The sequence below is a fragment of the Nycticebus coucang genome, chromosome 3 (assembly GCF_027406575.1).
Source record: "Nycticebus coucang isolate mNycCou1 chromosome 3, mNycCou1.pri, whole genome shotgun sequence".
NCBI classification, from domain to species: domain Eukaryota; kingdom Metazoa; phylum Chordata; class Mammalia; order Primates; family Lorisidae; genus Nycticebus; species Nycticebus coucang.
The window spans coordinates 134,519,367-134,544,554 of NC_069782.1; the positions used below are offsets into that span (position 1 = coordinate 134,519,367).

Genomic DNA, 25,188 nt, shown 5'->3' on the forward strand with positions numbered 1-25,188 from the left:
TTTTCTCTCTAAGGGAGAGCCTTGCGTCATGGGAGAGAGGAAAATATTTAAGAAACGTAAACCAGGAGCACAGTGTGCGCTGGGCCGAGACTACTTGGGATCCGTGGTCTCAGAACCCTGTGTCTGTGCCGACTGGGACTTCGAGTGGTGAGTCCTTTGGCATTTCCTTACCAGTTCCAATCAGATGTTTGCCTATTTGCAGGGTGGAGGTGAACTGGGATATATTTAGTGGCTTATGGACTGACCATCCCAATTACTGGGCCAGATGGACAGTCTGCACCCCTGGACAGAGAACAGGCAGGGGCTTTGTCACAGGAAAGATCACTGCCCCGTCACGGCGGCATTTCCATGGGGGCTTCTCCTTGTCTTCTGTGAGCAGCTATATTGGAAAGTGCTGGAAAGGACAGAGCTTAGAGTACTATGGCCTTGGACAATGACCTTCAGACAGGGCATTCAAATCGTGTTCTTCCATATGAACAGTCTTTTCATCATTCCTTTTTTTCCCCTTCTAATGATAATAATAAAAAACAACTTTAAATCTCACCTATGACCAACAGCTCCCAAATCTGCAAATATTTCCTGCAGCTCTGGCCTCTCTCTCCTCTTGGTTGGAGACACATGTGTCCACCAATCTACTCAGCCTTCATCAACTCTTGCTTTGCTAACATGGATACCAGACTTAATGTGGCCAAACCAGAACCCTCCTTCAATTGTCCCCACTGAAAGCAGTCTTTGGCCCAGTTTTTCCATCCTCAGTAAAACATACGGCTTTCCATGGAGTTGCTAAAACCAAAATCCCAGGTGGGCTTGGTTTCTCCTTTTCCCTGACTCAAATCCAGGCCATCAAGGAGTCCTTGCAGTTTCTACCCTCAAGACACATTCTAACTCAAGGCTGTGTGAATCACTCCACGCACCAAACTCTCTGCTTCCACCCTTGTCAACCTAAAATCTATTCACCTCGTAACAACCAAAATTGTAGTTAAAAACTCAAACAAGTTCTTATTATTAGTATGCTTAAAATATTCCAATGTCTTGTCCTCTCTTAAAATATACTCCACTTCTCTCTCCTTTGCTTGCTTCTGCACTTCTTTGTGTCTAAATCCTTATTATTCGCCTCTCATTCATTATATTGCAGCCACATGCCCATCTCCTGAGACTTAATGGGTCCAGGCTCATTCTTAGTAGAGGGAACAGCCAGTGCAAGAATTTCTTCCAAACCTCAGCATGGCCGACACCTTTGCATCATTCATGTCTCAGCAAAAATATCAGCTTCTTAGAAATGCATTTTGAGACCACCTAATCTTACCTTCATCCTGGCACTATCTAACATGTTACTCCGTCTTATTGTCTGCTTAGTATTAATCACCATATGAAATGACGTGTTTTTGATTGTTTTATTACCACCTATCTTTCCCCAGTGGAACATAAGTGCTGTGAATGTGGAAGCATTAGACTTTCCTCCTTGCTGCATCCCCAGTGCCCAGCCCACATTTGATAAGTAGTCAGAGTAAGCTTCTGAATGTTGTTCCTTTTAGGCAGGTCAAAAACCTCCCTGATTCTGTGGATGGGTACATATTACTCTGATTCCAGCTAGATGAATTATTCCTCTGCATCAGAGGCAAAAGATAAAGTTCAATTTGATTATCTCTGTAGCCCATTTCAGGTTAAAAGACAAAACTAGGGGCTCAAGCATTAGCCTGTCCACCTGGGATGGGTAGGGCAATGACAGAGATGCATTGGGGCATAAGTGAGTCCATGTGAGTACAGAGCAGCTGTGGCTACACAGCAACCTCCCTCCTTTTTCCCCCATTTCGTCCAACTGGTTTTGTGTGATTTGTACCAGGGCCATCAATTGTTTCCACTTTCCACTGGGAATGTAACTGCAAGCCAGCGGGGTAACTGTGACTGCTCCCCTACCTGCTCTTTATATCCCTGTACCCATGCTTGGGAAAGCTTGGCTTTAGTGAGCTTCATTAAAATGGGATGTACTGAGTATAATTTAAATTTGAGTAGTAGGATTTTTTTTTTCTCTGTGGCAAGTTTGAACCTTTGAGAATGAAGGATATTTTCACACTTGGGAAAAACAATTTTTAATTATTAGCCATAATCTAGCAAAATAGTCATAGCACTGAGTACAGTAAGCCACTTGGAATTATGGCTCATGCCATATTGATGTCAGCCTCGGTATTCAGAATGTGAATTTCAAGCTTCCTTGTGTCCTTCTGTGAACTGACTCCCCCGAGGTTCACTATCTTTTGTATGTCATGTGGCTTAGTGCCCCATGTCTCTCTGGGCCACAGCAGACTCTCACCCACTGAGGGGTGAGGAAGCCATCACAAGTGAAAAGAAATAAGAACTGAAACATTAGAATTTTTTCTTCAGTAATTCCATTAACATTTGCCAGTCTGAACAAAAATTCCAGCACCTATATTCACAGATTTTGACCTTGGGAAATTTTCTTAGTCTCTGTGACTTTACTTCCTCGGCTGCAAAACAAAAAATATGTAATATGTATCTCATTGGCTCTTAGGAAAGAATCATGAATAGAGGAATCAATGTACTTGATTAATATAAACAGGGTGTTTATCCTAGTGATGAACAGCATAGACATACCACATCTGGTAGTTGGTGCTGCTGCTGCTCTCGTCAACTTGTACCCTTTGGTTAAGTGGTCCCCATGGTATTTATAGCAAGTTAAACCAGAGCTTTTGCATTTAAGTAAGCATTAGTACCTTTTGGTGTTATCCATTTATTTAATTCTGGTGGCCTTACTTATATTTTTTAACTCTTCTTTGGGAAAGCTTGATGGGGAAAAGGAGCCCTTGTAAGGGCTTCTGTGATTCCCACACTTCATTGGTAGAGCTGCCATGTGGATTCAAAGACCCTTGTCATGTCAGGGTCTTTACTGTCTGAGTCATTGTGAAAGTTTTGAGATACACCAAAACCAAGAAATCTAAAATCCATACAGACAGAACAAATGAGGCCCTCCCAGCAACACTGAGAACCCAGGCAGGTCAATCAGAAAGGATGCTGTTGACTGTGCTTCTTGGAAGTGAAATTACGGACTGTCTGTCTAATACCATCTGTTTCAAAATTTTAGCAGTGATCCACGTATTGCCATTTTAATGAGAAGGAAATGAATCTCTTAGACATAATAATTTGACCATGGTTATGTGACTAGGAGAGAAAGAACTTGGGTTCAGAGATAGGTCTAGCTAAACCCCATGGGCTGTCCTCTACTCCATGCCATTTCTCAAGGAATCAAATGAGTCTTTATTATTTTAGGTTTACTTAATGTTTCCAACACAAATTGGGCTTCCAGTTTAGTTCCTCTAAAACTAAAAGCCCTCTCTAAATAACCTGATGAAATTTAACAGCACGTATTTCATTAATTCTAAAACAACTTCAAATGATGTAGTTTTGACCATTGACAGAAGAATTGAGGAGTGCAACCTGCATTCACAAGGGAAGGAATTTTCCACCTAGGGCCTTCCTCTGCTAGAAAAAAGGCTTTATGAATTCACAGAAGCATTTATTTGTAGAGCAACATTGACTTTCACAACTTTCACCAGAGCAGGTGTCAGTAATAAGCGTGGATTTTGCATAAATATTGATGTTTCAACTTAGAGCCTCAGAAATCCTCCAGCCTCAAGCTTGCTCTGGAAAACCACTTCCCAGCAATTTCTGTTATGGTGGTGGTAAGGGACCAGGAACACACCTTTATTGACAGTTAAGGTTGTCACACATTAGCAGGTACTCGGAAAAAGGAAGTAGAAGGGATCACCTGTGAAATCCTATGAGGGATCCTGGGATGGGGTAGCCCTCCAAGAGACCCAAATACATTTGTTTGTTCCAGGAGAGAGCAGGTTGCACCAGAGCTTAAGACCCATAGTTCTCTCATTCATTCACTGAACTGCTCACTCCACAAGAACTTTTACTGAGCACCTGCTATGTGGCTGTATTTTACCAAGTTTTTTTTTAGGTGAACCAATTTCTGGAAAGAAAGTCTGTAATTATTACAGGCACTTTGTAGGTTAAAAATAATGGAGACACAGAGAGGTTAAGTAATTCTCCCAAGGTAAAAATTTTCTGACTCCAAAGCCTGAGTCTTGGTATGTGGCTACCTCCTATGTCCTATGTGGTGTCCGGTACACAGAGCCAGTTATCAATTGGAGAGGTAGAAGGTAGAGGTGCCGGGACTCATCATTCAGCTGTGTCTGAACTCCCTTCAACCCTAGAACTCTGCAGATGGAGTACAAGCAAGCATGTTGTTTGCTATAGTGGACAAGCCAAATATAAATAAGACCATAAACACATATAAAAAAAGAGTTATTGCACTAAAAAAAGCATAACAGAAAATAATAAACAGTATAATTAAGTGCTGAATTTTATAGTGCAGAACTATGCTGTCCATTCTGGTAGCTTAGTTACATGTGGTTATTTGCATTAAAATGAAATAAAATTAAAATTTCATTTCCTTAGTTGCACTGGCTTGTGGCTACCATATTAAGCAGCATAGATATAAAATATTAACATGATTATAGAAAGTTATATTAGAAAGCCCTGGTTCTGACTGCATGTGCTAGAGGTTGTCAGAACAAAATCACTGAAGGCTGAAGGAATTATGGGAGGCTTCCAGCAGGAAGTGGCAGTGGGACTGTGTAGACTCTGTACTAACTCTGTACCAAGGACCTAAAGCTCCTTGGTCCCCCAAAGATTCACAGAAAAATCACTGAAATGAGGCAGATTTATTAACAAAAGAAAGGGCATTCACATCTACGTAATGTATCTACATCAGAGCCTTCATAATAAAGACCTAAAGATGCTGGAAAAATTGTCCTATTTTTATTCTTAGGTTTAACAAAGTATGGGTGGCCATGTAGGAATATGATTGGACCTAAAGGGTATGAACCGGTGTTAATAGACTGAAATCCAGTAAGCCTGTGTATCCAGGTTCCTCTCGGCCTCTCTGAACAAAAATTGCTTCCTTCCGGGCATGGGACAGGCCCTCCCTCGAATGGGGTCTTATGACCTACAGGTCAAGCAAGGTAGATCAGATAATTTCTTTATGGTCAATCATTACACAGAATATTTTTTGGTTTTATGGCTGTTTTTTAGGTAAATTCTGGATTTTATGACTGGCCTTGGGGAAGAGGGATTCAAGTTTCTATGGCCAGGCTTGGGTGAGAATGGACTGAGAGGCAGAAGTATAGAAGGAGGTCAAAAACGTTTGCTTCTGAGGACATTTTTCTGGGGTACTGTTTTCTGAGCCCCAACATAGTTGTCTGTCTGTCTTTATGACTGTTTTTAAGTTTATCCCGTAGCTAAGCGATGATAAGGTCAACTATTAATGTATTGTATTTATTGTTGTGTTTGCTTCTGTCTGTTGACTACTCACTCTGTGCCTACAAAGTTTCTCTTTGCCTTGTGTCAGCCCACCAGGCTTCACTGCCTTCTGCAGTGGGACAGAGGCACATGTAGCTCACTAGCCCTGGAATCTCAGCTGCCAGAGGGGAAGGTGGAGGAAGCGAGGGTCATGATAGGGTTATGCATGGTCTGAGAGTGGGGCAGCTCCTCCAGCTGGTGCAGAAGAGACTACGACTTCTTGCCTGGTTCCACAAGTCTCAGAATATCATTCCTGAGGCCCAGAGGTCCCTTCCTGATGATTAGATGGGTGCCTCAGGGATTGTACTAATGCCTGACAGGGACCAGGGGTCTCCATTATTTCATCCAGCTGCCAATGTAGCTGAGTACAATCTTTGGAAAGTCATTTCACCTCTTTTTGTTTTTCCTTCCAGTCTACTACCTGAGGGGATTGGACCCAAGGAGTAAAGTATCTACCCCCATTCCCACATGCAGAGGCCTTTTGATTTCTGAACTGTCCTGGCTATTCTTCCTTTAGAGCAGTGGTTCTCAACCTTCCTAATGCTGTGGCCCTTTGAAACAGTTCCTGTGGGTTATGACCCACAGGTTGAGAACCACTGCTTTAGAGTGAAGTTTTTCCCAGGATGGGATTTGGAAGAAATACAGGTTTCCAAAAATAAGTTTTCCTCTAAACTTTTAGAAGTTCTAAAAGTTTTGTAGTCAAGAAAGATGCAGAGGTGACTTACTTCTTGAAGGAAACTGCTTATGTATTTGCAGAATCTGTGGCAGGCAGCATACTTCCCCGAGGCAAATCAAACTTTCTGGTGCATTCTGTCCAAACCTCACAATTCAACCACAAAACACCTTTCCCCAGGAAACTGGTGCTGCTTGTTTGTCTAAATCATGCAGATTCCAGAGCTGGGAGGGAGGTTGGGACAGATTTTAATAAACATTTAGCAGAAATTAATGAAATTGTCCCCAGCTTGGGGGCAGCCAGTTTCTGTTAACTGTTATTAAATATTAATGAGGTGCTTTTTCTCTTTGTGGCAATGCTACGTGCCTGATGTGCCTTTTTAAATTACTGCATCACTAACAGGTAGCTGAGCTGAACAGAACGGCTGAATATGGTAACATTTAGCAAAGAGCGTTGAGACATCTTTCTCATTTCTATAGCTGCTTAAAAGAGAGTACCATTCCTTTACAGATTGCCAATATTTCCCTAGGGTTAGCAGGACAGTCAACAGGATTCACCTTAAAAGTAATAATGCAATAAGGGAATTTTCCAGAATTAGTGCAGTCACACCACAGCCCAATGTTTTGAAGATAAAGAATACTTAGAAATAAGGTACTTTGTGGTGTGCTGGTAAATATTTAACTACCGACTTGATAAGCTTTGATTTGTAATATTTGCTGATTCCTGTACATATTTCCTCCAGGGCAGATTTCAAGCCCACAACATGATGTCATGTTGTAGGACTGGGAAGAAATAGATTGGAGCACAGCATTATGTAAAATTCCCATCATGCAGATACATAGGTATACATAACCTCAAAGGCACTAATAATGTAATAATAATAATAAAAATAACATTTTTATTAATATACAGTATACATTGTTATTATATATACTAAATAGAATATACCATACATTATATATAATATGGCATATATTATATGTAGTGATCAAATCAGTAATTAAGGATTTATGTGTTTTGAGAATTACCTTCTATATAATTTATGTAATGAAAATTTTATATAATGTAATTCTTAATAATGACTTTATTTTATAACCTTTAATTAGCTTGCAAAGTTTCTGAAATTTTAACAGTCAGCTCTCATGGGCTGGCACAAGCCAGCACAACACTTAGTCCATTCAAATTCTCACATTGCCACCTGCCCGATAGCTGTTCAGAAGGTTAAGAAAAAGATCATCTACAGTAGAAATGTCTCTTTCTCCTTCCTTTCTTTCACTTTAAACTTTTGTGACCCCGTGAAAACAGACCTTGAGTTCCACCTTTCTAGGTAGCGATATACAACTCCAGTCATGCTCCACAGGTGCCCGTTAAACCCTGGGGGACACTCCCTGTGGTTTGTACTGGGACGTCCTTTGTAGGGCACGGTCTTCCTGCAGAGATGGCAGTGCAATGGAGTAATGAGTGCAATTGTTTTTTAATGGAACTGAAATATTTATTCAGTCGGTAAGTTTATTCAATATCTACAATGTCCTAGGTCCTGTTCTGGGCTGTTATATTGAATAATGACAGCAACAACAACAATATCTCTGCTCTTTTTGAGCTTCTATTTACAGTTTACAACATGTCATGGCCCCAAAGATTTTTGTCTTGAGAATTAGTGATGGCCTCATATGACTTAGATAATAAGTAGGAAACTACTGATGTTGACAGAGATGGAATGTTTCAAGCCCAGGGTATGACATATAGAAAGACAAAGAGGCCGAGAAGATTGGCCAGGTCTGCATAACTAAGGGTTGGGGGAGTAAGGTGGAGGAGCAGTTGAGAGGGGCCGGACTGGGAACATAATGTCTCTATCTCACTTCCTAGTCGTGCTTTAGTGCTCTGTGGCAGTCTGTATTGTATTGTTCTGTTATTTTGTTGGGCTTGGGGAATGTGGTATCTCTTTTCTCCAAAGACTAAAAACCCCTGGAGGACAGTGAATGCCATACATCTTTCACAGGGCAAGGCACATGTAATAGGAATAAAACGTGGAATTAAAGTTTTATTCCTATTCCCCTCCCACCCCTACGCTAGATACACAGAGGAAATTTGCTTTTGTTTTCATTAGATTTTCCTAAAATCTTGACTCAAAGAGTATGGGATCCAAAAAAAAAAAAAGGGTTGGTGAGCAGAAGTCCAGATTAATCTGCCCATACTCTATGGGTTTTAGGAAATGTTGGTATGTATCATTTAGAAGTATGACTTCTTCTGTCAAGTGAAGTGACCCTCAGTGACCTCTGGCTGGTTATGAGAGTAGTAATCCCTATTAGCTGCTTCACTGCTTTTCTTCTGCGTTGATATTTATACACCTAAGAGCCTCCTGAACCTCCAAGAAGGGGGGAAACACCTTGGACTTCAGATGGGCCCCCTCCTCTCCTCCACTGGTTTGCTCCTTCCTCATTTTGGCAATGGGAAGGAAAGGGGAAGGAAATCCCGATTGACTTTCTTTCTTCATTTTATTGCGGCTGCGATTTTACAAAACCTTGGAAAAGAATTACAGTGTAGTTTTATCTTATTTTTAGGAAAATAGCAGCCTGGATTTTAAGTAGTCAGGAAAGGTTTGAGTGGCTGTATGTGTACGCATGAAAGTGCATATATACACATTTCTATATATACACATATCTATATATACACGTATCTATATCTATATTTGAGAGAGGGTGAGTTTGTAAGAAAAATAAAAACAGAATCTATGAAGTCAATTTTTGAGCAACAGATATTGAATCATTATACAGAAATGTATCTTGACCTTTAAAATTGTCCTCTTGTTTGTCACCTATTTATTTTAGTGATTCTGCTGTGACCCAAAATGTGCTTCTAAACTTACAGTCTCCGCCACACTTATTCCAAAGCCAAGGTGCCAGCCACATTAGCTATATCAGTACCTTTTTAAACCTAGCACTTCCATTTTCTAATCCATTATTTTTTTTCTCTGTAGACTGGACTCCAAATGACTTGGAATTATTTTTCTAAATCTAAAAATCCATTTTCAAAGCATGAATATTTGCCCTGAGCTTGTACCGTTTTGGATGGCCTCAGGCGTGTGTATGTTTCTGTGTATCTTTGATACTTTAGCATTTGTACATATACACCATCATGAAATATTCACTTTCCTGACAGTGACTATGGCTATGAGAGACATGGGGAAAGCCAGTGCGTCCCAGCTTTCTGGTACAATCCAGCATCCCCATCAAAGGACTGCAGCCTCGGTCAAAGCTACCTTAACAGCACTGGGTAAGTAAAACACCTGAAAGAACTCAACTGTTTGTTTTCTTGTTTTCCTAAGTTAGAATCAAAAAGAATGCATTGCTATGGAAAAAGACGGAGTATAGATTTGGGTCATTATGAAAGTTTTGAGATGCACAAAAATTAAGAAGTCTTAAATCTGTGTGGATGGAAACAAATGAGGCTTCCCAGCAATGGCGATAAACAAAGCAAATTAAAACTTGCATGGGTGACTCAGAAAGGATGCTTCCAGCTATGTTTCTTGAAAGTGAACTAATGGACCATAACATAGTCTGTCTGAAAACTTTCGTAGTGACCTACATGGAGTTTGTTTATGATAGATAGCTTTTGAGGAAAACTAAGGAGTTCTTCAGGTGAGAATGTCTTCTTTGGAAACATCAGAAGAGATTCCTGAGTGCTCAGATTTCAGTACCTTTGTCATTTACCTACTGTGGAAGACCATCGCTACTGTTTTGTGTAGGCCTTCTCTTCTGGAAATAGACGGCAGCCTTATTTCTGGGGCCTTGAGTGAAGTAAACTAATATAAGTGATATGCAGATATACAGGGCTGTCTAGTGACACAAGAACTGAAACTCTCATACACTGATGCTGAAAACGTAAAGGGAAAATTTTAAAGTTTCAGCTAAGGAACTCCTCGAGTAGAAAGCTCATGGAATGCTTTTGGTAATTCTTAAATTGTGTGTGTGTTTCTCTCTTTGTTCACACATTAGTTACTCCCTCAGATGCTTTAATAAAGTTTCTCTGGAGATTGCTTGTCTTGCCCTTTTGTTTGCTGCCTCTGCAAGCCAGAACAGATTTGGTAGGTGGATGGGTGGTCTAAGATGGCATGTCTTAAATTTTAATGTGCAGATGTATCATCTGAGGATCTTGTTAGAATGCAGCTTCTGATTTGGGAAATCTGGGATGAGGTTGAGATTCTTCATTTCTAATGAGCTCCCACATGATTTCAATATTGCGGGTCCCCGGACCACTCTTTGAGTAGTGAGGGACTAAGTTTTTCTGGAGGCCTGTCTTAGCACTCTCAATGGATCTGTCATCCTAGGCAAGTTTTTCACCTCCTTGGTACTTTTATATTGCCTGGTTGTAACATCCTGGTACATACCATCAATCCAACTGATACAGAATTGGGGAGAAAACATAATAAAAAATGAGTTGAGTGATCTGGGCTATTCTGGAAAACATGGAATTTTTAGCCAAATATTTGGTTTTTAGGGGGGTATTTCTGGAGCCTCAGTTGGGGCTTAAGATGTTTTTGTGTGATTTTATTGTAGGAGTCTGGCGTAGGGGTTCAAGGCATTCAAATGACAGATGCAGAAGCATGAACTTAAGAGATGTGTTGTCTGGGAACAAACTGTTAGGAAGCTTGAAGAAGGGGAATTTAGTGAGCACAGTGATCAGCTAAGGCACTGGAGTCCCAGCCAAAGCATACCGGGATATAATTGGAAAAGAATTGCGTTAGGATGTCTCATATGATCATGTGGTATGTGTAGGTGGATCCAATTTTAAGCAACTTAGGTATACCAAAACCCTGAAACCCAAAAGAATAAATCAGGAACATGGAAAGGGAATGCTATTCCCTTGTTTTTTTCCAAAGGGTACACTGCAGATGTCTATCAGTACTTCCGGGTTTCTTAAATCTTGACTTATATTACAAATCATCAATAAGAGGTGATAGTGGTGATGGTGATAGTAATGATGCTACATTTATTTTATGGTATTTACTAGAACATTGATTTTAGTACAGCTTTACAGATGGTGATGTGCCTGGAAACGATGTCTGTTACACGTATGTGGGACAGTTACAGGCAAGCTCTTTGCTTGACTTTACCTGCTTGGGCTGGTGGGCAAGGGAGATGACGTGGCTTCGCTTTACACAATGATGTCCTGTTACAGAGGGTCACAGTGCTTTGTCAGGCAGTCTTTCCATGCTGACTTCTCCCATGAGGTAATTTTATATACTGGGATAAAATAGGAGTTTCAAACTTGTGCTTCTGATCTGGCATTTGTGTTGAGTGGGAAATGAGATTTGGGCATCACTATGAAAGTTCTGAGACAGACAGTGTCATGGTTTGCTATTTCATATCTAAGAAACACACCCAGCAGTGTCCTTTCTGGTTCACCCATGCAAGTTTCAATCTGCTTGGCTTATCAGGGTTCCTAGGAGGGTTTCCTTTGTTTTCTTCCATGTATATTTTGTTTCATGATTTTTGTGTATCTCAGAAGTTTCCTAATGACCCACATATTAGCAAGGAGAAAGAAAAAGTGAAAACATGCTGTAGAATAGCCCTGCGGCTCCAGAGTACAAGGTGTTAGGCATTAGGGAAAGGAATGATCTCTTGGAAGTGGAGGGAAAATAAAAGCAGACCTCCTGATTAATCAGAGTCCAAAGAATACTGATGTCCTAGCTGCCTTCTGGGACAGGAAAGCTTGGAGATGGCTGCAGGAAAATAGAAACAGGCCCCTCCCTCACAGGTGGAAACACCTGCTTCCTCCATTCTCCTAGTCCAGTGTGTCTGCCTCTTCTTTTGTTGTATGTGATTCAGATATAGATTTTTTTTTTTTTGGCTGGTTTAGACACTGATCTGATCTGTGGCTCACCAGGTAGGATCGATAATAATGTTTAAGGAGTGACTCTTCCTGAGATGGAGGGATAGTGGCTCCTCTGCATGTGTTTAGCTTCACAAATGGCTATCTTCTTTGCAACTCAGCTTCTAGAGGCAGCTGTGTGAATTATCTGTTCTTGCTCTTGCTGTTGTATTTTCTTTCTAACACACACACACTTCTCTCCCCCTCCACCCAACACAAACCAAACCACTGTCAATTGTCAATTCTCCTTAGGTACCGTCGGATTGTGTCCAACAACTGCACTGACGGGCTGAGAGAGAAGTACACTGCCAAGGCCCAGATGTGCCCCGGTAAAGCCCCTCGGGGCCTCCATGTGGTGACGACCGATGGGCGCCTAGTGGCAGAGCAGGGGCACAATGCGACCTTCATCATTCTCATGGAGGAGGTAGGTGCCCACCAGGGTCTCTGAGGTCAGAGTTCATAGGCAGGCCATTCCCTCTTCCCAGAATGGGAGAAATGATTTTACATTCCCATAAGCCCAGAGTCAATGGGAAGAAGCTGAAGCTCTTGGGGAAAAGACAAGATGGGGTGAAATGGACTTGCAATATTTAGGGAATTTCTTCCCCTCATCTCACAATAAAACCCAGGTCTGCATGAGGGGTCCTCATGCTTCTGGACATGCAGATCTGAATATACTCTTCCATTATCCCCTTGGCTTTGTTGAGGGCATGTTTATTCCCATAAGACCATAAACTGCAAACTTTGCCAGAAGAAGGATATTCAAATTTTACCTGTTGCTTTCAAGAGCTTCTTTTGCTTTCTTCTAACCCTTAATCTCACTGATCAGGAAAGCCCACAAAGCTTTTAGGGAGTCTTGAAAGTATGAGTCTGAGGTTGGGGGAGATTACTGAAATCCTTTAAACTTATCTTTATAAACAATGCCATTAGCAGCTGCTTTTCTATGAGCGAGAGTTTTCATTGGTTCACTTTTTAGTATCTTCTGCAACCTGGGCAGTAAAATCAGAATGCATGCATTCATTCCAGAATAGAGAAAGCTCTGCCTGCTCTGGTTCCTGTATGAGCTGTTTTTTTTTTTTTTTTTTTTTTTCTATTTTTGGCTGGGGCTGGGTTTGAACCCGCCACCTCCGGCATATGGGACTGGCGCCCTACTCCTTGAGCCACAGGCGCCACCCTAGTGTTATGAGCTGTTGAATTTTTTTCCAACCAGGGTTGTTAGATGCACCGCAGGGCAGGTGTAATCCCACAAATCACCCTCCCTCTGCCCATCCTCCCCTCCTCCCTCCCCTCCCTCTCCCCCTTCCCCCTATTGTTAGGCGGAGGGAAGGTGATTGGTGGTATTACACCTGCGGTGCATCTTACAAGGGTACATGTGAAACTTAGTAAATGTAGAATATAAATGTCTTAACACAATAACTAAGAAAATGCCAGGAACGCTATATTAACCAGTGTGATGAAAATGTGTTAAATGGTCTATAAAACCAGTGTATGGTGCCCCATGATCGCATTAATGTACACAGCTATGACTTAATAATAAAAGATGAATAAATAAAAATAAAAAATAAATAAAAAAACAACCGGGGTTGTTTCAGGTGCTCCTAGCTGAGGTGGTAGAGCAGAAGGGTTTGCCTGACTGACAAAGCCTGCTAAATTTATATGCAAATTACTCTGTGCTCTTGAGATCTTCCAAAGAAAGCAAAGCCAAGGGAGTCTTTTTTTTTTTTTTTCCCCAAGTATAAGCACTTCAGAAACCTTTAAAATCAGAACCACACTGGACAGGATGGAGAAGGTTCCTTATCCTGAGTTGACAGATTTCTCAGCCTTCACACACACCAGGTGCTTGAATTAAATAAAGTACTTAAAGATTCAGAGGAGGTCATTATCACATTTCCATGAGGGAGTTTCCAGGACCAGAGCTATAAAAACCTTCTCTTGAATGGATGTGAAGAGCCATGATCTTATCCATTTGAATTGCCTCCAGTTCATTTCCACTGTAATTTATATTCATAAACTCAATGATAGTTGACATTGTGTGGGAGCAAGAGAGCCCCTATCAATATTTCATTCACATCTGGGCTGCCATGGGGGAAGAGATGGAAAGTGAAACTGTGATCAATGCACACTCACTGGGCAGAAGGATTGGCCCATGATTCCAAAATGATGTGTTTCTTTCTTGAAGTCACCTTCCATCATTGTTTATGAATAGAGTAATTTTATTCTTCTTAACCCAGGATCTTTAGTTTGGGGTCAGATTAATTGTATGTATCCAAAGTATGTATTTATTGTATTATCAAAAGTTGCTTAGCATAAAGTATGAGGCAGGAAAGATGAGATTCAGCATCATTGGCCTTTAAGAAACTAAATGTGGGGCAGCACCTGTGGCTCAAAGGAGTAAGGCACCAGCCCCATATACCAGAGTCAGTGGTTTCAAACCTGGCACTGGCCAAAAAACTGCAAAAAAAAAAAAAAAAAAAGGAAGGGAGGAAAGGAGAGAGAGAGACAGAGAGAAAGAGATAAAGGAGAAAGAAAGAAAAGGAAAGAAAGAAGCTAAATGTGTTGGCCTGGGGTGGTAACATGTGCTTACCTGAACCATTGGCACCATGTCATCAGGCAGCACCCAGAGAACTCTTGCCCTTCCAAGAGGCAGAAATACTGACTAGCTGAGATGGTCAGAAGGGGCTTCAGGGAAGATGGAACTTAGGTTTAGGGAAGTCCAAGGACAAGAGAACAAAGATATAATTTTGGATAATACACAGCATTCATCTGTAGAATGGGAATAATCAACCTACTTCATATTATTTTGAAGCTGTGTAGATCACATTACTCAAAAATAGGAACAGTTACAACTATAGCATGGTTGTAGAAGCATTAGCCTTGAAACTTGGGTCCAAAACATGGATCTTCCACTACTCATCCTGAGACATGGTTCTAACTACTTAATTTATTTTTGTTCCTATTTTACACATGGGAACAATGATTATTTTCTATAATATGGAGTTGGGAAGAGATTAATTTCATGGTACTGATAAGAAAAATCTCTATGTATTAACTGTTCCTATTTTTGCTGTTATTATTATGACAAAGATGAGTGAGTCAGGGAAGCCCTTGGTCCCCTCATTTGAGAGCTTCCTAGAGGCTCTATCTTACCCACTATTGCCAATGTCAAACCACCAAAGCAGGTTTCCCTGATCTTGGGCATACAGGAACAATAAATAGGTTTGTAATGCCCAGTAGATATCAGATTGGCATCTGATAATTGAGTTGAACGTGTTTCAGCCCCCTTAGGAAAGACCATAGGTCCTCAGGGTAAGGATTGATGCTGAGCCACAGAAGGAAGCCTCAGATAGGACCAGGCAAATTGCCCCAAATACTATTCCCTCTTGCAGGGTGATCTCCAAAGGACAAACATCCAGCTTGACTTTGGGGATGGGGTTGCCGTGTCCTATGCGACCTTCAGTCCCATCGAGGATGGCATCAAGCACGTGTATAAGAATGCGGGGATCTTCCAGGTGACAGCCTATGCAGAGAACAGCCTTGGCTCAGACACAGCTGTCCTCTTCCTGCATGTGGTCTGTAAGTAGCATGAACCAGACCCTTCTTCCTTTCCTCCCAGTTGACAACTCCTTGAGTCTGGAGTTCCTGTAATTCAGAGCTGAGGATAGGTTCTATGTGACTACTACAATAACCCAAGTCAAAAGATTGAGATGTGTACTCAAACCTGTGTTTCAGACTTTTATGGTATTGAAATATATTGATTATTTGGAAAGTTTGGGTGACATGTTACCAACCAGCCCTCCTTTACTGCACCACCTTGCTCTGGTGTAAATGTACATGTGCACACACTTTGAGATAAAAGATTCTTCTCTTTCCTTTGGATAATCCTGAAAATCTAAGAAGTAGAAACCTATCTGGTTGATGGACTCAGGATCATTTCAATCTGTTACAAGGTAAGACAGCATAAATCAAAGTCAACTTCTATCTCCATTGGATGACACAGAAGGATTAAAAATGCATTTAGAATTGTTCTAACATAGAACAAACACACAAATTAATTCTTACATTGACGATTACTATAGGTTCATTCTATTTTAACAATTCTAAGAATTTTCCAAATTATTTTTGTCGTCTTAGAGTCTATTTCATTGCTATTTGCTGTTACTTGGTACAAACCGAAACAACAGTTCAAATTTCGAAATAGTTCGTGCCAGATGCACTTTGTGTATTATCTACCTGGGACTAGATTCATGGAACTGAACCTTACACATTGTGGTCTTAGGATGTTGGGTCAGGGTAGTGTTGCTGTGGAGCTGGTATTGGTTTTCCACACCTTCGTCAGTGATATTCATGGGTCTAAGGATATCTATGGTTCTTACTTATATACCCTACATTGGTTTTTAGGCACTATGCTACATATCATGAAAATTGTAAGTTCTGAAAATTGTAAGTCTCAGTCCATACAAAGAGCACTTTTTTTTTTTTATTAATGACTCAAAGATAACATAAACTCTTCTATAAATGATGTACCTAAGAGCTTCCCAGCAAACAGTAAAATAACCAGTCTCCTAGGTCTCCTGTCACTGTACATGTGTAAGGACTTACAGTGATAAGGGACATGTGGGGGAGGACACCTGGGTTGCAGATTGAGTATGACCCTAAAAACGCCAGTCTACATGACCATGAGAGAAATTATTTCTGCCTTGGGTATTCTGAAATCCTGTTTTAAACTGACTTAATTTTGACTGCTGCTTTTCCTCCCAATGTTTTTGTTGCAATAACAAAGAGAAACAAAGCTGGACCTGGTGGCTCAAACCTGTAATCCTAGCACTCTGGGAGGCTGAGGAGGGTGGATTGCATGAGCTCAGTAGTTTGAGATCAGCCTGAGCAAGAGCAAGACCCCATCTCTACTAAAAATAGAAACACTAGGTTGATGTTGTGAGCGGCACCTGTAGTCCCAGTTACTCAGGAGGCTGAGGTAAGAGGACCGTTTGACCCCAAGAGTCTGAGGTTGCTGTGAGCTATGATGCCACTGCACTCTACCCAGGGTGACAGAGTGATACTCTGTCTCAAAAATAAAAAAAAAAAAAAAAGAAAGAAAGAAAGAGGAGAAACACATAAAACACCCAGTCATTCACTAATTTATCCAACAAGTATTTGTTGAGGTCTTAATAGGTACTGAGGACAGTGTAACCTGGCTTATTGTACCCTCAATGAATCCCCAACAATAAAAAAAGAAAAAAAAAATAGGTACTGAGGAGCAGATATGGTCCTGCCTTTTCAGAGTTTACCTTCCAGTCAGGAAGGGGCAGTGTCACTGAAAATGGAGCATAAATAGGCAAAGTGGTAATAGCCACACCACACCAACTCTACTCATTTTGTGTCAGGAGTGCCAGGTCAGAAAGCCAGGGGTGCTATGCAAGGTGCTCGCAAGCCCCAGCTTCAGGGCAGAGGAAACCTGCCTGTTTTGTTGTTGTTATTGTTGGTGGCATTTTATTTTGTTTTATTTTTAACTTATTTCATTTATTTTTCTTTTCCCCCCGAAATTTCAGAATATTACCAGGGTACAAGTGTTTTGGCTACATGAATTGCTATTGTAGGGAGATCTGCTATGAATTCCAATCGTGTTTCTTTGTAAAATGTCTGATACATGTATTGGTCAACTTATTTAGTCATTATAACCTCTGATGCCTCATCTTTAATACTTTAAGGGGGAGGCTATGAGGGTCAAGTTGGATTTTGTGTGTGTGTGTGTATGTGTGTATTGGGGGTCCCCAAGACCAACACCAGTTTGGTGACTCCCTTAGGCAGACTCACAGGACTCAGCACCGTTTCACCCATCCAGTGCTTGAAAGGAGACAGTGAAAGGAGACAAAGCAAAATCAGTAAAGGGAAAATCTCAGCGGACAAACTGCAGAGGAAACCTGGGCACAGGTTTCTAAGAGTCCTCTCCCCATCGATTCACACAGGGCATTGTAACTCCTCCAGGGATGAGTTCTAATATACGTAAAGGGCTGTGTACCAGAGACACTCATTTAGAGACTCAATACCCATAATTTTTATGGGGGGGGGCTGGTCATATAGGCACCCTCTGCCTGGCATATGCCAAAACCCCTGTTTTGCAGTGGAACGTAAGTGTTCAGAATAAAACATATTATTTGTAAAAATAGTTTAAGCAGAGTGAACCACACTTACCAGTTAACCATTGACTCAGAACACTCTCTAGGCCAAGTTCACAGATACCAGCCAAGGGCCAAATTTGCATGCAGACCTTCCTAAGGATGGCAATTCCAGGTCAACATTATTTTTCTGCACAGCATGCAGAATGCTGCTTAGCACCCAGCTTGGCGCATGATGAGTGTTATCTGTTATTATAGTAATTACTGTGTACTTCCTTATTAACTTTCTGCCTGACATTTTTGTTGCATTTAAAAATGAAGACAAAGAAAGAAAATGAACTTAACATTCCTCTATTCCAAGGATCTGACCCACCCGTGTTTCTCATTCTTCCAAGTGGGTCAGATCCTTGGAATAGAGGAATGTAAAGTTCATTTTGAAAGTTTCTCATTCTTGCCTTCAGTGTGAAAAGACCAATGTATCTTAGTGTCATAAAAATACCAGGTTCATACTGTAGGTTGTGTGCATGAAAGAGGAAATGTTCCTTGAAACTTTTATCATGCTCATAATTCCCTCCAAATCAATCATGGCTGCATTTACCAGACAGTTATTATAGTGGAAACTGCTCTTGGCCTTACCTTGGGCCATTAGCTAACAAAAGTAGTTGTTAGCTGCCCATAATAACCAATCTCGCACAGATTATTAGATTTTTATAAAACGAGGCACCGTGTGACAGTGAGGATTTTAGGAGTTTGCTGTGTTCCTTCCTGAATCCCGTTAGATTCCCTCTTCTCACTGATCCCTGGTTTGTCCCATATTGAAGCCCTGGGCTTCTGGCTCAAGAACTTTGCCGCCCAAAGCCACTGCACAGCGGTGTTTATTAAGATTATTTTTAACTCAATGTATCTGGCCTGAAGCTGTATCAAATATCATCATGTATGATGCCGTTCCATCCTCTTAGGTTTGGGATGAATTTAAGGAGAAAGAAGTCGTCTCCTTCTGGCTTCTTCAGCATCAGAGTACCCACCAGTGTCAGCTCTGGCTGAGCCAAGGCCTCTGAGTGACAGAAAGCTGAGAAGAATTTCCAGGCCCACAAGCCTTGGCTGCTTAATGATGGAAGAGGCCGCGGTTCCCATGAGGTGGCCAGGGCAATGGGCCTTGTGCTTTGTAGGGGATAGCGTAAGAATAGAAGCAATCTTTCTGAGGTCGAAGAGACCCCTTTCCTAGCAGGAAAAGAATGAGAGGTCTGCATATGGACATGGAGAAAGTCTCGGGTGTTGATGTAAGAACCAGCCTTCTCATCTCCCCTGTGGGACAGGGACTCTAAGGTCTCCATCCCATGGCCTCCTTCTCCCCCCCTCCAATCAGTGAAACACAAACAATAAAGGGACAAAAATTAGGCTAACTCCTAAAAATGAGTCAATGAAGAAATGAAAAAGCTTTTTTCCTCACACCTTATGTATTTTTTATATTTATCAAAAATAAATCATACAAAAATCATAATATAAATTTTCTTCTTAAAAATAATTAAACCTTCAGCCAAAAGCATATCTGAAGTAACAAGGTTGAAATTATTTTCTGGAAGAAATATTGAGGTGTGTTATATATGGGGATAGGGCAGACAGCTTTAGGCAGAGAACATTTTAGGCCATAGACACATAGATTCTTGGGCACTTACAATTGTTCAAGAAAATGTAATATGGCCTAGCCAGTCTCCTCACCCAAATAGCAGTCCCTGTCTAAACAGTTTTCTTCAATGTAAAATTATCTATGACATAGAATATGTTTAGTGATACCAGGAGAATGCTTACTGTCCTCAGAGAGGCTTTTACCCAGTGATAGAAATAGCAATGGGAAGGGGGTGGGCAGAAATAATGCCAACCAATAATTAGTTATACCATGCTTGTGAAAACAATAAACACCATATAAGGAAGGCAGGGCAAGTGTTCTCCCATATTTTTAAGACAGGGTAATTAATAGTCTGTGTACAAACAAGACCCTGTAAAACTGAGATAGCTCAGTTTACAGTTTAAAGGGAAGACAACACATGATGTTTCTCATTTCAACTCCGGCACAAATTTACCGATATGATCTTTTCCTCTATGAGGTCCCCTAAAAGTCAGCCCCAAAGTCACCATACATCATGAAAATGGGAAATCACAAAATATTCTCTGTGTGTTGGCAATCTCTTTGTAAAATATTCATATGAACGTTCATATTCATGTTTTTTTAGCTACAATTTCCCATTTTCCTTATGTATGGAGATCCTAGGGGCAACTTTTTCGAGATCCTATAGAGAAAAAGATCATATAGATAAGTTTGTGCCAGATTTAAAATGAGAACCATCCATCTGTTTTCTTCCCTTTAAACTGAGCTATGCCCAAAATTACCAGGGATGCAAATAATGAAGGCCAGATGACCTGAAAAATGTCCCACCTATGAGCAGCATTCAAGGCTTCCGGGTAAAGAGATGTCCTTGCCACACTGTGGCTTAACATCTTCACGTAGAGGTCTCTTTAGTTATTTGTACTCATCTGTCCATAATGGAGGAAAGCAGACAAATGTGCTCTAACATAGCGTGGAGAGATTAATTACAACATTTTAGCTGCATTTGGTTATGTAAGAAGGATTAAAAAGGTGAAGGAAGGAAGAGAAAAAGGAAGGGAAGGCAAGAAGGGAGTAAAAGGGAAGGGGTGGGGTGGGGGAGAGGATCCCATAAAAGAAAATTCTCCCCACCCTAGTGTGACACTGAATGATGCTTTAACACTTTTTCATCAGAATTTTCCTTATCTTGTTTTACTTTGGAAATGCATTACATCAGAACCCTCACTTATTGTGCCTAGGGCGTGTTCATGGACATTCTTCTACTTGCTAGTTTAGAACATGATGCTGCTTACACCAGTTTTCTGAGATTAAAAAAGAGAGGTTTGGTCAGCTTTTTGCAAGCACCTCTGCTATTATTTGGGAGCCTGGCATTTGTTTCTCCTTCCATTCAGGGAGACATGCTTTTCCCTCTTTGTGAAACAGCCTTGCCAGCTTCCGACTGATACCTACGTGTACTGCTGTGAGGAGGCACAATGGACAATTGTTGAAGGGGATGGAAACCAATTAACAGCTGAAGATAATGGAAGAGCCCTCCACACAATGTGCTGACCCCAAATCACAATGCAAGCTAATCATCAAAAACAAAACAGACTGCTGTTTGTCTTCCCATTTACTGGCTAAATGTCTAGCAAACTAGCTTTGTCCTTGGGTTGGAGATTTGTAAGCGTTACTGGTTAGGCTTCTCAGATGTCAATTAAGTTCACTGATGTCACTCAAAAAGTCTGAAACCTGATTTGAGTTCCCGTGCTTCATTTACACCTAGTGCTCAGTGCTTAATTTCAAGCACACACGTGTCTCCTACTATCTATCAGGCTGTGATCCTCCATTTATTACAGGGGATAGTAATAAGGATTCAGATAAAGAAATATAAGGATGTGATAAAGTTTGACTATTTATTCAGGAATATAAATGCTGACATTGGTTTTCCTATTCCCTTAGGTCCCGTGGAGCACGTTCATCTCCGAGTTCCATTTGTCGCCATAAGAAATAAGGAGGTCAACATCAGTGCGGTTGTGTGGCCCAGCCAGCTGGGAACCCTTACCTATTTCTGGTGGTTTGGCAATAGCACCAAGGTTTGGCCCTTTCAAATTAGATCTATACTGAATGATCCTGTGCTCCAGACTCTCTGTGGCTATTGTGGCACTGGGGATATAGGCAATAGGAGATGCTTAATAAAGTTATGAACCCACCGAGTTGAATAAAACACACCTCCCCACATCAAGGTCATTACTTTAATAGAGAAAGTTCAAATAATCCCAAGGAAGAAAGAGTATTTTGAGAAACTATACAAACCTGCATGTTCTTGTTTCTCTAATCAATATTTCTATCATTTAATTTGCTCCATTTTGTTTTAACCTTGGCCTTTTCCATTTACTGGTTATATAATATCAAGGAAATACTTATCATCTGTGAGATTAAGTGATCCCCATATGTTAAATCTGAACTAGATTACTATACTAGTTTACTAAACATTTAGATATCTATGCTTACATTTAACAGACATCGTAAAAGTTAAATGAGCCAACACGTGTAAAGAATGCTTATCAGTAAATACCTACTGGATGTTCTACAAACGTTAGCATTCTTCTTGAGCAAGGTACAGGTTGCCACACCTTAAAGAAAGGAAGTAAAGGGGCACACTCTGTGCTCTTGGCACTCTTCCTACTCCCAGCGACTGATGATGGCACTGCCTGTATGAAGAGTAACCCCACAATTGTAAAATCAATAAGCTGAGAGTCCCTCTGTTTAATGTTCTTAATGTTCTTCTCCATTACCATTGTTTTTTCCTGAAGCCATTTTTTAGAGCAGTTGTGGGTTCACATCACAATTGATACATCCCTGGCCTCCACATGTACACAGTTTCCCCCAGTATCTACATCTGCTTAGAGTAGTATATTTGTTGTAAGAGATGAACCTACCTGGACACATCATTATCACTCAGAGTTTGTAGTTTACGTTAGGGTTCATTCTTGGTATTGTACATTCTATAAGTTCTGGGAAAATGTATGGTGATGTGGACCTGCCATTATGGTATCCAAGAGAATAGTCTCATTGCCCTACAAACCCTCTGTGCTCCACCTATTCATTCCTCTCCCTCCCCAGCTACTGGCAGCTACTGATATTTTCACTGTCTTCATAGTTTTGTCTTTTCCAGAATATCATTAAGTTGGCATCATACAGTGCATAGCATTTTCAGAATGGCTCTTTTCATTAGTAATATGCATAAAGTGTCCTTCATGCCTTTTCATGGCTTGATAATGGTGAATATCATCTCTTCAGTCATGAATAATGTCCTATTGTCTGGGTATAATAGTTTATCCATTTACCCATTGAAATTTTGGCAAAAATCAATACATTTGCTGTTAATGTCCATGTGTAGGTTTTTATGCAGGGGTAAGTTTCCAATTACTATGGATAAAATCCAAAGGCATAATTGCTGCATCTTATGGTAACAGTATGTTTTTTTTTTTATGCTGACCAAAATGATCTGCATTTATTTATTTAAAATCATCTATTTTTTTCTTTTTTTTTTATTAAATCATAGCTGTGTACATTGATATAATCATGGGGCATCATTCACTAGCTTCACAGACTGTTTACCAAGTTTCACATATACCCTTGTAAGATGCACCACTGGTGTAATCCCACCAATCCCTTTCCCTCTACCCACCTCCCCCCTCCTTTTCCCCCTTCCCCCTATTCTTAGGTTGTAACTGGGTTATAGCTTTCATGTGAAAACCCTAAATTAGTTTCATAGTAGGGCTAAGTACATTGGGTACTTTTTCTTCCATTCTTGAGATACTTTACTAAGAAGAATATGTTCCAGCTCCATCCATGTAAACATGAAAGAGGTAAAGTATCCATCTTTCTTTAAGACCCAGAAGACCAAAAATCACATCATAACAAAGATATTTGTACCAGAATGTTTATTGCAGCCCAATTCATAATTGCTAAGTCATGGAAGAAGCCCAAGTGCCCATCGATCCACGAATGGATTAATAAATTGTTGTATATGTACACCATGGAATAGTATGTTTGGTTTTGAAAGAAACCACCAAGCTCTCTTCCAAACTGGTTAAACCATCTTCCATTTGCACAAGCAATGAATGAGAGTTCTTCTTGTTGCACATCCTTGCCAGCATTTGATAGTGTTATGTTCTGGATTTTGGTCACTTTAATAGGTGTGTAGTGGTGTCTCATTGTTGTTTAAATTTGCTTTTCCCTGATGACATATGGCATATGTTTTCATGTATTTATTTGCCAACTGTTTATCATGTTTGATGTGTTATCTATTAAGGTTGTTTGCCTGTTTTTAAATTAGGTTGCACCTCTACTTATTGTTGAGTTTGTAGTAATATATAATTATATATATAATAATCCTTTATCAGATATGCCTTCTACAAATATTTTCTTAAAGTCTGTGGCTTATGCTTGTCTTTTCATTTTTAACAGTGTCTTTTTTTTTTATTAAATCATAACTGTATACATTGATATGATCATGGGGCATCATACACTCGCTTCATAGACCATTTGACACATTTTTATCACAGTGGTTAACATAGCCTTTCCGGCGTTATCTCAGTTACTGTGCCAAACCTTTACATTCTACATCTACCAAGTTTCGCAAATACCCCTGTAAGATGCACCACAGGTGTGATCCCACCAATCCCCCTCCCTCTACCCACCCCCCCCTTTCCCACTTCCCCCTATTGTTAAGTTGTAACTGGGTTATAGCTTTCATGTGAGAGCCCCAAATTAGTTTCATAGTAGGGCTGAGTACATTGGGTACTTTTTCTTCCATTCTTGAGATACTTTACTAAGAAGAATATGTTCCAGCTCCATCCATGTAAACATGAAAGAGGTAAAGTCTCCATCTTTCTTTAAGGCTGCATAGTATTCCATGGTATACATATACCAAATGCTCATCATCTTTAATCATCAGAGAAATGCAAATCAAAACTACCTTGAGATATCATCTAACTCCAATGAGACTAGCCTATATCACAAAATCTCAGACCAGAGATGTTGGCGTGGTTGCGGAGAAAAGGGAACACTTCTGCACTTGCTGGTGGGAATGCAAATTAATACATTCCTTTTGGAAAGATACATGGAGAACACTCAGAGATCTAAAAATAGATCTGCCATTCAATCCTGTAATTCCTCTGCTGGGCATATACCCAGAAGACCAAAAATCACAACATAACAAAGATATTTGTACCAGAATGTTTATTGCAGCCCAATTCATAATAGCTAAGTCATGGAAAAAGCCCAAGTGCCCATCGATCCACGAATGGATTAACAGTGTCTTTTTTAGAGCAGAAGACTTAATATTAATGAAGTCCAGCTTACAGATTCATTCACTCATTTCCTTCCTTCCTTGTCCCTCTTTCTTTTTTTCCTTCTTTCCCTCTCCTCTCTCCCATCCTTCTTTCCTTCCTTCCTTCTCTCTATCTCTTTTTCTTTGTTTCTTCTCTTTCGTTTGACAGAGTCTTGCTCTGTTGCCTGGCTAGAGTGCAGTGGCATCACCATATCTCACTGCAACCCCA

General features: G+C 40.5%; 1 protein-coding gene across 1 annotated transcript in view; it reads left to right on the top strand.

Annotated features, from left to right (window-relative positions):
* SORCS3 (sortilin related VPS10 domain containing receptor 3) overlaps nt 1–25,188 on the top strand; it is a 632,023-nt gene that overhangs the window by 576,810 nt on the left and 30,025 nt on the right. Inside the window, exons 16-20 of the mRNA XM_053585949.1 lie at nt 14–147; nt 9,218–9,331; nt 12,182–12,353; nt 15,313–15,499; nt 21,581–21,714. Coding sequence (XP_053441924.1) covers nt 14–147; nt 9,218–9,331; nt 12,182–12,353; nt 15,313–15,499; nt 21,581–21,714 — 741 coding nt within the window. The remainder of the gene's footprint in view (nt 1–13; nt 148–9,217; nt 9,332–12,181; nt 12,354–15,312; nt 15,500–21,580; nt 21,715–25,188) is intronic.